The sequence below is a fragment of the Rhineura floridana genome, chromosome 1 (genome assembly GCF_030035675.1).
Source record: "Rhineura floridana isolate rRhiFlo1 chromosome 1, rRhiFlo1.hap2, whole genome shotgun sequence".
NCBI lineage: Eukaryota > Metazoa > Chordata > Lepidosauria > Squamata > Rhineuridae > Rhineura > Rhineura floridana.
The window spans coordinates 320,337,860-320,353,195 of record NC_084480.1 but is presented as its reverse complement, the minus strand read 5'-3'; the positions used below and the strand labels follow the sequence as shown (position 1 = coordinate 320,353,195).

Below are 15,336 nucleotides of genomic sequence, written 5' to 3'. Positions count from 1 at the left end.
ATGGTTAAGAAGAATTTGCTTTGCTTTCCTGACAGTGTTGCTAAAGCATCCCAGAGAGAGTGGAGAGTGGGACTGGCCAAAGTATAGCTGTTAAATAGATGCTTTGAAATTTTCTCTTCTGGTACAAGTCCCACAGGACATCATTTCCAAAGGGATGGCATTATGGATATTTACTCAGTATTTAAAAAATGGTTAGCTCCTCCTAAAAAATCTGGAATTTGGTATTATACAGCCACAAGAGTGGCTGTATACTATAGCCAGAATGGATTTTTCGCATTCCAAAATGTTAAATTGAAAATACACCCCATGCCATTCTGATGTTTCCCATAAGATCATTTAAAAACAAAACCTTACAAAACTTATAGTCCTGAACTCAGAAACGCTTGCTTAACAGCCCTCTAAATTTTCATGGTGATACACAAAAGTCAGAGATAATCAAGAGTTCAAAGTGTAAAAAGAAAGAAAAAAAAACCTAGAACCCTGTTGGACTTTTTTCTGTCAGAGCTCATAATTTGTTGAAATTCATTAAAGATCAGCCATGTTCACAGAGTACCTGTAATCCTATTACTGACCTTGCCCCATACTCTGATCTTCATCCTCTGCGGTTTAAAAGTTAAAAAAATGCCTGGCTAATTTTTAATTAATTTAAGAAATTTAGCATTGGAGTCAATGATAAGCCTGGGCATGCTCAGTAAGAACCAACTGTCAGTGTTCTAACAGCCAGACTCACAGCTGCTTGGCTTGCCTAATCAGGGGGCTACACCCAGGCCAGACCTTTATTTCACTTTAAACAGTCATGGCTTCCCCCAAAGAATCCTAGGAAGTGTAGTTTGTGAAGGGGGCTGAGAGGAGACTCCTATTTCCCTGACAGAGCTCCAGTGGCCAGACTGGTTTAACAGTCAGCCGCTGTGACTGAAGCTCTGTGAGAGGAACAGGGCATCTCCTAGCAACACTCAGCACCCTTCACTAACTACACTTCCCAGGATTCTTTGAGAGAAGCCATGACTGTCCAAAGTGAAATAAAGGCCTGGTGTGGATGTGGCCAGGGACAGCTTTGGTTTAAATTTGGGTGGGAGGCTACATGTGCCTGCTGTAGAATAAAAAGGTGGGGGGAAAGCTGAAAAGCAATGATACTGTTCACAGTATTTTGCTTTTGGAAAGGAAAGGGGCTTCCCCTCTGCCCAGTGCCCACCCACCCAATCTCCTCCCCTCCCTGCCCCTCCCCCCCATGGTCAGTTTCACCTATCCTAAGCATGATTGCATGGGAGTAAATCACATTAAACTCAATAAGCATGTAAATGATCAAACCTGCCCTCCCCTCCTCCTCCCTCCCATCACCTCCCTTTTGCCCCCTCCTCCCCCTTCCTTTGCCCCTCCTGATGTCAGCTGATTGACAAGGGGCAGTCCTGCCTACCTGTCAAAGTTTGCCCATGGAGTGGGTGGGTGGAGATAGATCAAAAGGCTTGCAAAACGCCCATGTGCACCGGTTCCCAAGAGCCTGACAAGCAGTGTTTGGGAAGCAGTGCACAAAGAGCTTTGCAAGCCCTACGCTTGGAGCTTGGGAAGCACCAGACATAGGGTCTGCAAAGCACCCTTGCACACCACTTCTCAAGCATCCAACAATCAGCTGGTTCTAGGGCACTTGGGAAGAAGTGCGCAGGGGGGCTTTGCATGCCCTGTGCTTGGTGGCCGCTTCTTAGGCTGCATATACACTATATATTTAAAGCATATGACTTCTCCCAAATAATCCTGGGAATTGTAGTTTGTTAAGGGTGTTGGGAAATGTAACTGTGAGGGGAAAACTACAGTTTCCAGGATACTTTTGGGGAAGTCATGAATGTTAAATGTATGGGGTGTACACAGTCTTCTTACTACTTAGCTATGGAACTTCACCTTAAATGTGGCTAACTCAGTGGACTTCTGAATAAACACGCATAGGATCAGTCTGCACATCTGCTATTCCTATCCCTGAATTGCAATCTGAAAATGTTTTAAAGCCTTAATTATATAGACATTTAATGTACTTAAATCAGCTGCCATGCAGTTCAGTCCTGTATGTTTACTTGAAAGGAGGCAGTATGTTTCTGAATACCAGTTGCTGGAAATTGCAGGAGGGGACAGTGTTCTTGTGCTCAGGTCCTGGTTACAGGCTTCCCATGGGCAACTTGTTTGCCACCTTGAGCACAGGATGATGGACTAGATGGGCCATTGGCCTAACCCAGCAGACTCTTATGTCTTTAAAGCAAATCCCACTGTGCCCCATGGGTATAACTCCAAGGCAAGCCTTCTATTTTGATTTCATTTATTTATTTAAAATATTTCTGTCCCACCCTTCTGCCCTGCAATGGGGCACTCAGGGCGGCTCACAATACCATCATACGCAGTAAATAAAAACACAAAAAACATTAAAAGAGATAAAAATCTATAAAATATGGTTAAGAGTTCAAGGGGAGTGATGTAAAAACTAAAAAAAAAAGGAGGGGAAAAATAAAATCAATTTCAGGTTCTACCTTCAGTCTCTCCCAGAGACTCTCTGGAATGAGAGGAAAGTCTTCAAAAGGTGCCGAAAAGATAACAAGAGATAACAGAGATACATGAGGGCCAGATTTGTATTTGTTTATATTTCAATGACTTAGCAACAGGAATAGTAGTGATTTGCATTGTTTTCAGTATTGGAATTTTCTGGTGTTAATATTGCATAGGAAGTTGTATTATACAGAATCAGATCCTTGGTCCATTTGGCTCAGAATCGTCTATGCTGAGTAGCAGCACCTCTCCAGGGTTTCAGACAAGGGGCATTCTCATCTCTACCTGGAGATGCCAGGATTGAAACTTGGACCTTCTTTGTGCAAAGCAGACCTCCGACCCTTCCCCAATATTCAGGCTGTCTGTACCTTTGAATCAATTAGCGAACTACAAGCTGCAAATTGGGAACTAGGAAATCAACTTCAGCCTGATGAGCTTTGCACATACCATGGACTGCAAAAAAGACCAATAATTGGGTGTTAGAACAAATTAAACCAGAACTGTCACTAGAAGCTAAAATGATGAAACTGAGGTTATCCTACTTTGGACACATAATGAGAAGACGGGATTCACTAGAAAAGACAATGATGCTGGGAAAAACAGAAGGGAGTAGAAAAAGAGGAAGGCCAAACAAGAGATGGATTGATTCCATCAAGGAAGCCACAAACCTGAACTTACAAGATCTGAACAGGGTGGTTCACGAGAGATGCTCTTGGAGGTCGCTGATTCATAGGGTCGCCATAAGTCGAAATCGACTTGAAGGCACGTAACAACAACTGATGTGCCAATTTTTCTTCATCCGTGCTGGAACACGCTGCGGATTAGTGATGGTTCCCTGGATACTGTATTCTCCATGTGAAGCCAGCTTGATGTCTGCATCTATTTTACACTGTAAAACTTCGGGCTGCACACCGTATTGCGGCATTTCATGTAGTGTAAGGGCCGTAGCTCAGTGCTTACAGCATCTCTTTGCAGCAGGAGGTCCCAGGTTCAATGCCCTCCAGCATCTCTAGAGAGGGCTGGGAATGTCCCCCGCTTGAAACCCAGGAGAGCCATCGCTGCCAGCCAGTGCAGAGCTAGAAGATGGACCAATACACCTTCCCATCTTCATTCTCCGGCGGTGACCCAGGAGATGGGGGTGACCCCCAGAACCCTGCGAAACGGGCGCCCGCTTGAAGGCCCCTGCGGCTGTCTCCGGTTGCCATGGCGACGCGCTAGGCCTGCCCGGAGCCGCGGCTTTTCCCAAACGGAGGGGCGGAGTTGGGGGACGTGGCAGCGGAAGCAGGAGCGGGCCAGTGAGTAGAAAACGCCATGGCCGGGTCCTGGGCTGGCTTCTCCGAGCAGGAGCTTCGGCGACTCCAGGGGCAGAGCAAAGGTAAGGCCTGGCCGGCCAGGTTGGAAAAGAGGCGGGCTGGGGGGGGAGGCTCTGGCCGAGGCTTTTCCAGGCTCCCGGCACTCCTCGGGGAGAAAGGGCGACATGGCACCGGCTACAGCAATTGGGGCCCTTGGAAGGAAGATCGAGTGAAGAGGCTGCTTTATCCCGAGTCCTCAGACCATTAGCCCATCTAGCTCAGTGTTGCCTACACGGGCTGGCAGCGGCTTTAAGAACATAAGAACATAAGAAGAGCCTGCTGGATCAGGCCAGTGGCCCATCTAGTCCAGCATCCTGTTCTCACAGTGGCCAACCAGGTGCCTGGGGGAAGCCCGCAAGCAGGACCCGAGTGCAAGAACACTCTCCCCTCCTGAGGCTTCCGGCAACTGGTTTTCAGAAGCATGCTGCCTCTGACTAGGGTGGCACAGCACAGCCATCACGGCTAGTAGCCATTGATAGCCCTGTGCTCCATGAATTTGTCTAATCTTCTTTTAAAGCCGTCCAAGCTGGTGGCCATTACTGCATCTTGTGGGAGCAAATTCCATAGTTTAACTATGCGCTGAGTAAAGAAGTACTTCCTTTTGTCTCTCCTGAATCTTCCAACATTCAGCTTCTTTGAATGTCCACGAGTTCTAGTATTATGAGAGAGGGAGAAGAACCTTTCTCTATCCACTTTCTCAATGCCATGCATAATTTTATACACTTCTATCATGTCTCCTCTGACCCGCCTTTTCTCTAAACTAAAAAGCCCCAAATTCTGCAACCTTTCCTCGTAAGGGAGTCGCTCCATCCCCTTGATCATTCTGGTTGCCCTCTTCTGAACCTTTTCCAACTCTAGAATATCCTTTTTGAGATGAGGCGACCAGAACTGTACACAGTATTCCAAATGCGGCCGCACCATAGATTTATACAACGGCATTATGATATCGGCTGTTTTATTTTCAATACCTTTCCTAATCGCTAGCATGGAATTTGCCTTTTTCACAGCTGCCGCACACTGGGTTGACATCTTCATCGTGCTGTCCACTACAACCCCGAGGTCTCTCTCCTGGTCAGTCACCGCCAGTTCAGACCCCATGAGCGCATATGTGAAATTCAGATTTTTTGCTCCAATATGCATAATTTTACACTTGTTTATGTTGAATTGCATTTGCCATTTTTCTGCCCATTCACTCAGTTTGGAGAGGTCTTTTTGGAGCTCTTCGCAATCCCTTTTTGTTTTAACAACCCTGAACAATTTAGTGTCGTCAGCAAACTTGGCCACTTCACTGCTCACTCCTAATTCTAGGTTATTAATGAACAAGTTGAAAAGTACAGGTCCCAATACCGATCCTTGAGGGACTCCACTTTCTACAGCCCTCCATTGGGAGAACTGTCCGTTTATTCCTACTCTCTGCTTTCTGCTTCTTAACCAATTCCTTATCCACAAGAGGACCTCTCCTCTTATTCCATGACTGCTAAGCTTCCTCAGAAGTCTGCAGAGCTTGGAAAAGTTACTTTTTTGAATTACAACTCCCATCAGCCCTAGGCAACATGGCCACTGGATTAGGCTGATGGGAGCTGTAGTTCAAAAAAGTAACTTTTCCAAGCTCTGGTCTTTGGTGAGGTACCTTGTCAAACGCTTTTTGAAAGTCTAAGTACACTATGTCCACTGGATCACCTCTATCTATATGCTTGTTGACACTCTCAAAGAATTCTAATAGGTTACTGAGACAGGACTTTCCCTTGCAGAAGCCATGTTGGCTCTGCTTCAGCAAGGCTTGTTCTTCTATGTGCTTAGTTAATCTAGCTTTAATAATACTTTCTACCAATTTTCCAGGGACAGAAGTTAAGGTAACTGGCCTGTAATTTCCGGGATCCCCTCTGGATCCCTTTTTGAATATTGGCGTTACATTTGCCACTTTCCAGTCCTCGGGCACGGAGGAGGACCTGAGGGACAAGTTACATATTTTAGTTAGCAGATCAGCAATTTCACCTTTGAGTTCTTTGAGAACTCTCGGGTGGATGCCATCCGGGCCCGGTGATTTGTCAGTTTTTATATTGTCCATTAAGCCTAGAACTTCCTCTCTCGTTACCATTATTTGTCTCAGTTCCTCAGAATCCCTTCCTGCAAATGTTAGTTCAGGTTCAGGGATCTGCCCTATATCTTCCACTGTGAAGACAGATGCAAAGAATTCATTTAGCTTCTCTGCATTCTCCTTATCGTTCTTTAGTACACCTTTGACTCCCTTATCATCCAAGGGTCCAATCGCCTCCCTACGTTCCAAGGGACATCGCCAGCCCTACTTGTAGATACTCTTGCAGATGGGACCACCTCATGCATGCAAAGCAGACGCTCTGCCGCTCAGCTACCAAATGATGTAGTAGAGGGTCTCTGCCCAGTTGTCCCTGCATTGGTGGAAGCTATGTTACATACATTCTGCCACCTATGCCTTCACAAAACAGTAGGTTGTTTAATAATCATAATCATAATCATAAATTACCAGTATCTCACCCTCCGAGTTCTGGAAATCTGAGGTCTATTGTGGGCATGTGTGAAGATGTGAAGCCCCAGAAAAAAACTGAAAAAAATGGGGGGGAGGGGAAAACCCCACAGTTTCCTCCCCAATTTTTCTATCTTCTCCCACGGGACTTGACATATCTAGGCATGTGCAGGTATTTGTTTACAACCATTTTTAATATTTTATTTTTGAGACACTTTTCCAGTAAACCAGACTTTCACAGAATAGCAGGTTAAAAATAAAATAAAAGAGATGTGTCACACCCAGCGCTGCTAGCAACCCGCCAGTGAAGCAGATGAATGTTAAGGTGGTGGTGAATGAACAGTCGGAAGCTAAGTGGTGTGGCCCTGAGGGGCAGGAAGGAAGGGGGATGCTCCGCTGTGGGATTCACCCACTGGGACATCACTGGTGGGGAGCCACCCCTGCAAGAAAGGTGCTGTTCCCATGTGCTTTTATTTATACACACAGGATCTGAACTGTAAATTTGTTCAGTTTTGAAATATCTTTTTGTGAAAACTCATTTGTGAAAAACTGCATTAACACATGGAAAGGAATGGGATGTGTCTGGATTGTAGTTGACGTCAGGTGTAGAACACTAAAAAACCTAGTGCAAGGAATGCATTGAATGCACTCTAAACTGCAACGTGTGCATAGTCTTTCTCTCACACTTGCTCCCATGCTTTTGGGAGGTAAATTCCAGTGGGAGTTCCTGCAGGCTGTACTTCTTTTCTTTCAGACTTCCCAGTCCAGTGGCTGTCCTCCTTTCAGGAAATAGAGGAGTTGAAAGCAAGATCGCCATCCTTCCCCTCCCTTTTATTTCTTTCCAAACTGCAGAATAAACCCCTCCCCTCTCCCCAGTGTCACAAGGGTGAGAAGGAAATGTTGATTTTGGTAGACGTTTCCTGTTGTGCAGTTCCGCATACAATTTTTTTTAAAAAAAAGGTTTCTGTGCACAGGTAAACACATGCCTGCATGCATGCCCACAATGGATGTCAGATTTTCAGAACTTATGGTGGGTGGGGAAGTATTAACCAAGGAGAAATTCATTGTGCTTAGGTGTGGACAAAAGTGCACATTAAAAAAATATGTCTGTGCAACCCACGTGTGCATTAATGCCCTCCCCACACAGTGTGTACACAGCTTCATGATGCATGCCAGGAACTGTTACCATGATGCTCTCCTGAAAACACAACTACTGTATTGCATATGAGAATGCCAAAAGTCCTATATGGAGGTGCCCAGGTTCTTGCAAATACATGAGGATTCTCCTGTGTCTGGGAATAAATACATGGAGTTGATGCAAAAAAAGATTAAGAACTTAGGCCCAATTCAGCATATGCACTCTTGTGCTGTTCTTGTCATTTTCTGGTGAGTAGGAGAACTTCCTGTTAGATTGTGCCCCTTGTTCTTAACCTTTGGCGTATCTGCACTGAAGTTTTAACACTTGGTCTGGGGAGACAGAATAACTAATACTGTTGTGCCATTCTAAAATGATCAAGGATTAAGGTTTGGTCATCAATTCTTTGGGGGCTGGGTGGGTGATGGAATTCAGGACATGCACACGTGTTTTTCTTTTATTCTTCATCTTTGGTAACCTACTTGAATCATAGAGTCGTAGAGTTGGGCCTATAAGGCCATCGAGTCCAATCTCCCGCTCGATGCTTTATTCCTATGCATTGGAGCAAGTAACTGCTCCACAAGTGTAAAAGCCTAATTTGTTCTTATTTGTGCTATTTAGATGCACCTCGTGGACAGCAGCATCGGATGCCTTCAGCAAACAAACACCGTCAACATCTGCAACGCAAAAAGCCAATTCAGCAAATATGTGAAGAAGTGGAACTGCCTGATGGAGCAGCCTTGTCGCCACCCTCGGAGCCGAGGCTTTCTGTGCCCAAACTGAAGAGTTCCTCTCCCCAGGCGTGTCTCTCACCATCCCAGTCTCTGTCCACTGGAGAGCAACAAGATACCAAAAAGGAACAGGTGCAACCTGGATTTGAAAAATCTTGTAATGGTGATCCCTCTACAGAGCCAAGTCATAAACTGGTGAAAAAGAAAATGGAATTGTTAGTAAGTCTGTAATAAAGCTGTAAGAATTTTATTATCCCAAACAAATTAATTGTATTGTATAGTAAACTGGAAGATATGTGAAATTTTGCAGTGGTTTTTAAGGTAATAAATAATGACATCTTCCTCTGCTCTTTTCACACCTTGATGTGATTTTGTGTATAGGGCTAAATCTGATCATTTCTCCAGTCTTGCTATGGACGTGTGCGTAGGTGAGGAGACCTTTGCTTTGGTGCAAGCAGAAGAGCTGACTCTCTGTTTTTAATTGCAAGGGAATGCTTTGCTTATGTGGAGATCTCTGTACATTGTTATTCGTGCGATACTACAAATTAGTGTTTATGCTCTTGACCTTCAAGGAACAATTTCTACATTGGTCTTTCTGCCATGGAACCCCAGTGCGTTGTAGAGGATTCTGGGACATGTTAAAGAGTGCAGACTCAATTCATGTTAGGCACTAGTTGAATTTTTTTGGATGTCACTGCTGCCCTGCATGAAGTTGAGCTAAGAGAACACTCAAAACATTTCTGTAGTTGTGCATTGCAAGGGAAGATTGATAGTAGTCAGGCAAGGTGTCTTGTCTGCTATCTTCTCATAGAAGAACTCTGATGCTTCTGAACTACCGTGTGGCAAACTCAGTTTAAAAAACACTGATACAAAGGACAGAAAACATAGGAGGTTTCCTTATACCAAGTCAGACCAATGGCTCATATAGCTCAGTATTGTCTACAGCAGCCTTTCCCAACCGGTGTGCCTCCAGATGTTGTTGGACCACAACTCCCATCAGCCTCAGCCATTGGCAATGCTGGCTGAGGCTGATGGGAGTTGTGGTCCAACAACATCTGGAGGCACACTGGTTGGGAAAGGCTGGTCTACAGGATGGCTAACCTGTAGCAGTCCAGATGTTGATAGACTACGGTTTATATCATCCCTGACCATTGGCCATGGTTGCTGGTCTGATGGGAGCTGGTGTTGAACAACGTCTGGAGGACCACAGGTTATCCACCCCTGATGTGTACTGAGTGGCAATGGCTCTCTGCGTTTTCATACAGTAGGCTTTCCCAGTCCTACCTGCAGATGTGAGAAATTGAAGTTGGGGCATGCTCTGTACTGAACTACTACCCTTCCCTTCTTTGATGCAGCCAAGAATCAAATTTTCAGGGATCTGTGCCCTCAAATGATCAGTTCTATTGAAGGAGTTGAATAGCTCAAGTTCTGGTTTCTGTGTCATATTCTGGTATGGCATAAGCAAGTAGTCCTGCAGCTATCTGAATTGTATAATTCTATTTTAATTAGCTTGGATAGTATCATCTGGTTTGTTGATACCTTTCCCATTTACACCTGATGTAATTAATAGTAGTAAAACTGCAGGGGCTGATTCCAGACAATCATGCTTAGAGTAGACACATTGATTTCGGTGGGCTTTCTCTCAGCCTGGCAAGCAGCAGAATCGTACCATGTCTACTCAGAAGTAAGTCCTATTGAATTCAGCGAGGCTTACTCCCAGGTAAATGCGGTTCGGATTGTAGCCTAATTCTGAATCCAACCCAGGATTGTTACTGAGCTTTGTGACAGTTGATGTTTGAAATGCTATCTTGATTATGTATTTTAATCTGATGGAGAAGGTGGAATTAAATTACAATGAACAGGTATATTCAAGGCTGTAATGCCTACTATGTACAGGTTTAGTGTATTGTTAGGAATGAAAACTGCTTTAAGGTCTAAGGATGCACAAAAATGCACTAAACCAGGGACTGGGAACCTGTGGACTCTCAACTCCCATCATCCTTGCCCATTGGCCATGATAGCTGGGGCTGATGGGAGTTAAACAATGTCTGGAGGACTCCATGTTCCCATCAGTGTACTGAAGAAATGAACAAGGAAGCCATCTTGCTTAGGGTAGTATCTTTTCCAGAAAAGAGCCATGCACATGCAAAGATTTGACACCCAAGTTTATTATGTGTGCAGAGAGCCAGCGTGGCATAGTGGTTAATGTGCTGGACTATGGCCTGGGAGACCAGGGTTCGAATCCCCACACAGCCATGAAGCTCACTGGGTGACCTTGAGGAAGTCACTGTCTCTCAGCCACAGAGGAAGGCAATGGTAAACCACCTCTGAATACCGCTTACCATGAAAACCCTATTCAGAGGGTCACCGTAAGTCAGGATTGACTTGAAGGCAGTCCATGCAGATCTTGTAAGTTCAGGTCTGCGGCTTCCAATCCATCTCTTGTTTGGCCTTCCTCTTTTTCTACTCCCTTCTGCTTTTCCCAGCATTATTGTATTTTCTAGTGAGTCATGTCTTCTCATGTGTCCAACATATGATAACCTCAGTTTCATCATTTTACCTACTAATGATAGTTCTGATTTAATTTGTTCTAACACCCAATTATTTGTCTTTTTTGCGGTCCATGGTATCTGCAAAGCTCTCCTCTAATAACACATTTCAAATTTTCACTGTCCACATCCATACTTAGAGATTGGGAATACCATTGTCTGAATGATCCTGACTTTAGTGTTCAGTGATACATCTTTGCATTTGAGGACCTTTTCTAGTTCTCTCATAACTGCCCTCCCCAATCTAGTAAGAGGTAAGAGGTATTCAGAGGTGGTTTACCATTGCCTTCCTCTGAATTCATCTGAGTCCATCTTAGTCTGGTGTCTCCGCTTTGACCATTCTGCCTTGGGTGACCCTGCTAGGAGTCTAGCCTCTTGGTCTAGACTGCTGACGGCATTGCTCTCAGCTTCTTCAACACTCTCAAACCCCTTATCACTTTAAGGTGTGCATACTAGAGGAGATCAAGAAATGTAGTTTATTACAATCTGCTGAGACATACGTTTTTGTGTTTCTAACAGCACAATCTATTCATATCTACTTGGAAATAGATCCCATTTAATTTGAGGTTTAATCCCAGGTAAGTGGGTATAGGATTGCAGCCTAATTCCTGTCTATGGTGGATGCCATTGCCATAGTGTTTGTGGACTAGATTTCATCGGGTTTTCTACCTTGAAGGGTCTTGTGATATCTGTAAAAACATTTTGCTAGCAGGTTACATTTCTCTTTTCTGTCCATAAATTAGGTTGCTAATCATCTTTATTGGGGAATCCAGCAAAAAAGAAAGAATATTCCAGAATATCTTGGTGTGTAGTGGAATCCCAGGATATGTCAGGAGAGGCCTGGGTTATGAAACAAGGCTTGGTGCTAAAGCAACTAATGTGAATTGTTCAAACATATTTGAAGCAATTGCAGAATGTATCATTGAGCCAGTTAATTGTTTGAGGACTAGTTTTGGGGCGGAGGGAAAAAGAAGACAGTTCTTTGTTGATTCTTTTCCTTTATTGGTGTTCAGGCAGGAGAAGACCCGGTGGGAGATCCTACAACAGGAGCAGAAGCTGATGGAAGAAAAGAACAAACGCAAGAAAGCTCTCCTGGCTAAAGCGATAGCTGAGAGGTGTGAAGAATCTTACATAACATTTGGGCAGGCCAAAGGGGCATGATACATGTTTTTCCTGAACTGTGTTGCTAGATTTTAGCAAACCCTGTCTGCCTCATTTTCTTAGCACTCCAGCACAGCCTTTTTCCTCTGGTTATGCTAGGAACCAAACAAAAGTTTCTAGGGGCTATAAAAGCTACCAAACCATAGTCTGTTCTGAACACAGCTTGCATGGCTTTAAATGTTTTTCCATAACTCAGGCCCAGGCTCATCCTTTCATTAAAAAACAAAATAAAATAAAATGGAGTTTCTTAGGAATCCTGGTTCGTTCTCTGTCTGGAAAGTCTAGGCTGCTTTTGTATTTTATAAATGAAGAAAAAACACAATTCTGTGAAGCCTGAGCAACTTTAAGCAGCAACCATCTCTCTCTTACTGAAATAAATGGTTACTTATAACAGCACATTGCCAACAGATAATGCCTCTTTCCTCCCAGATCCAAAAGAACTCAGGCTGAAACAGTGAAGTTAAAGCGGATCCAAAACCAGCTCCAAGCTCTGGATGACATGGTATCTGCTGATATTGGGATCCTGAGAAACAGGATTGACCAGGCCAGCTTGGATTATTCATATGCTCGGTAAGGACTAAGCACAGAATAAGAATAAGATGAGATTCCATGAGGGAAATACTAATTTTCTTCTACTGCAGGGAAGGCAAATCCATGGCTTGGTGTTTTTTTGTGGTCTCCAAGAACCTCCCCTTTCTCATTTAAAATAAATAGTTGTTTTTTAAAAAATCTTGACAGGTTCAGTGAGTCCTTGCTGTGATGCTATACAAGGCCTCCATTTTTTAAAAACTGGTCCCGTCAGCGCCAGGAATTCCATTTGTGCTATGGGACGTTCCCTCCCTATGTACCCCCATGCCCCCTCCAATCTGTTCTGGGCTTTCCCTCAACCCTCCAGAATAGATTTTTTTTTTGAGGGAATGCAGGGAGAAGAGGGGGAGAGACATCTTTGTGCTAATGGGACAACTTTGTTGGATACATCCCTTTTTAAATGAATAATTAAAATTGATTTAAAATTCTGTAAAATAGCTGATGGGAAAGCCTTTTGGAAGGCAGCCTTTAAAAGTGTAGTTTTCACCCCACCCACTTTGAATTGAGGTCTCCAGCAGAGCTTGGAAAAGTTACTTTTTTAAACTACAACTCCCATCAGCCCGAGCCAGCATGGCCACTGGATTGGGCTGATGGGAGTTGTAGTTCAAAAAAAGTAACTTTTCCAAGCTCTGCTCCAGAGGATTGACCACAAGTCACCATGGCCCTTGGCCTGAAAAAGATTAGCCACTCTGTTCTGTTGGATCCTTTCTTGTGGGGATGGCTGAAGGATAGTGGCACTGGTTACAGCTATATGCTTTTTAAAGCTTTTTGTTAGCTAGTCTCACATATAGTGCTTCTTTTTTTCCCTTCTAAAAGTTTTATTTTAGCACAATGAAAATACAATAAAGAAAACAGTATTCAGATCAAATCCACACAAAACAAACAGATACAGGGTTGTTCACATACCTATGTCACACACACACATATAAATTAAGGGTGGGATCAAGTATGGCATAATGTTTTAAAATGTGAGAAGAATGTACGTAGCCGAAGTTCAAGAACAGACTTCTATTTCATGTACACAAAGGATGTGTAATGCTTCTAATCTCAAATTTATGTCCTCACAAATAACATCTGAAGATCTAATGGACTTGATTCTCTTGTTTCTGCTTTCAGTTTGATGTATGCCTTTTTAACTCCATTTCCTTCGGCCTGCTCAGTTGTGCAGACTGTTATTTGTTCTGGTAGTACACAGACATTCTCTGTTAAATGGCTGCTTCTTTTTCAGGAAGCGTTACGATAAGGCAGAAACAGAGTATGTGGCTGCAAAGCTGGATCTCCAAAAGAAAACAGAAGTCAAAGAACAGCTCACGGAGCACTTGTGCACCATCATACAGCAAAACGAGCTCCGCAAAGCCAAGAAACTAGAGGAGTTAATGCAGCAGCTGGAAGTGGAGGCAGATGACGAGAATCTGGAGCTCGAGATAGAGGTGGAGCGGCTGCTGCAACAGCAGGAGGCAGAAGCTGGAAAGGGGGCGGCTGAGTCGCAGGAGCTTGCTCTTGTTGGTGTGGAGAATGCAGCTTTCCGGGCTCCTGATAAAGGACATGAGACTGAGGGGCACGCAGTTTTAGAAACATTAGTGGAGCAGTCCACAAGTTCCCATATGAATGGTGAGGGTCAAACGGTAAACTCTGCTTCAGAAGAAATGGTGGCTCAGAGTGGTACATGAACACTGAATCTGGTCAGCTAACCTTTGCCTGGCGCCACTCTCATATTTACCCATAGAGTTTAGAGGCTTAAGAACATAAGAACATAAGAAGAGCCTGCTGGATTAGGACAGTGGCCCATCTAGTCCAGCATCCTGTTCTCACAGTGGCCAACCAGGTGCCCGGGGGAAGCCGCAAGCAGGACCCGAGTGCAAGAACACTCTCCCCTCCTGAGGCTTCCGGCAACTGGTTTTGAGAAGCATGCTGCCTCTGACTAGGGTGGCAGAGCACAGCCATCATGGCTAGTAGCCATTGATAGCCCTGTCCTCCATGAATTTGTCTAATCTTCTTTTAAAGCCATCCAAGCTGGTGGCCATTACTGCATCTTGTGGGAGCAAATTCCATAGTTTAACTATGCGCTGAATAAAGAAGTACTTCCTTTTGTCTGTCCTGAATCTTCCAACATTCAGCTTCTTTGAATGTCCACAAGTTCTAGTATTATGAGAGAGGGAGAAGAACTTTTCTCTATCCACTTTCTCAATGCCATGCATAATTTTATACACTTCTATCATGTCTCCTCTGACCCGCCTTTTCTCTAAACTAAAAAGCCCCAAATGCTGCAACCTTTCCTCGTAAGGAAGTCGCTCCATCCCCTTGATCATTCTGGTTGCCCTCTTCTGAACCTTTTCCAACTCTAGAATATCCTTTTTGAGATGAGGCGACCAGAACTGTACACAGTATTCCAAATGCGGCCATACCATAGATTTATACAACGGCATTATGATATCGGCTGTTTTATTTTCAATACCTTTCCTAATTATTGCTAGCATGGAATTTGCCTTTTTCACAGCTGCTGCACACTGGGTCGACATTTTCATCGTGCTGGCCACTACAACCCCGAGGTCTCTCTCCTGGTCGGTCACCGCCAGTTCAGACCCCATGAGCGTATATGTGAAATTCAGATTTTTTGCTCCAATATGCATAATTTTACACTTGTTTATATTGAATTGCATTTGCCATTTTCCCGCCCATTCACTCAGTTTGGAGAGGTCTTTTTGGATCTCTTCGCAATCCCTTTTTGTTTTAACAACCCTGAACAATTTAGTGTCGTCAGCAAACTTGGCCACTTCACTCCTCATTCCTA

The 15,336-nt window shown here is 44.1% G+C and overlaps 1 protein-coding gene across 2 annotated transcripts; it reads left to right on the top strand.

Moving 5' to 3' along the window:
• Positions 1–3,578: 3,578 nt before the first annotated feature.
• On the top strand, positions 3,579–14,938 carry GORAB (golgin, RAB6 interacting). Of its 2 annotated transcripts, XM_061608174.1 has the most exons (6): positions 3,818–3,901; positions 4,886–4,949; positions 8,138–8,462; positions 11,810–11,911; positions 12,387–12,527; positions 13,774–14,938. In XM_061608174.1, the coding sequence occupies exons 3-6, from the start codon at positions 8,164–8,166 to the stop codon at positions 14,213–14,215; spliced, it is 984 nt and encodes a 327-aa protein (XP_061464158.1). In that variant the 5' UTR covers positions 3,818–3,901; positions 4,886–4,949; positions 8,138–8,163; the 3' UTR covers positions 14,216–14,938. The 2 variants fall into 2 exon arrangements, with proteins under 2 accessions (XP_061464149.1, XP_061464158.1); XM_061608165.1 differs by lacking the exon at positions 4,886–4,949 and having other exon boundaries at positions 3,579–3,901; positions 13,774–14,934.
• The last annotated feature ends 398 nt before the right edge of the window (positions 14,939–15,336 follow it).

What these genes read in the sequence shown, in the direction of transcription:
- GORAB (XM_061608165.1), top strand. Translation starts at nt 3,838, where the DNA reads ATGGCCGGGTCCTGGGCTGGCTTCTCCGAGCAGGAGCTTCGGCGACTC. An exon ending in GTGAAAAAGAAAATGGAATT is followed by an intron (nt 8,463 to 11,809) that starts GTTAGTAAGTCT and finishes ATTGGTGTTCAG; the next exon opens with GCAGGAGAAGACCCGGTGGG. An exon ending in GCTAAAGCGATAGCTGAGAG is followed by an intron (nt 11,912 to 12,386) that starts GTGTGAAGAATC and finishes CTTTCCTCCCAG; the next exon opens with ATCCAAAAGAACTCAGGCTG.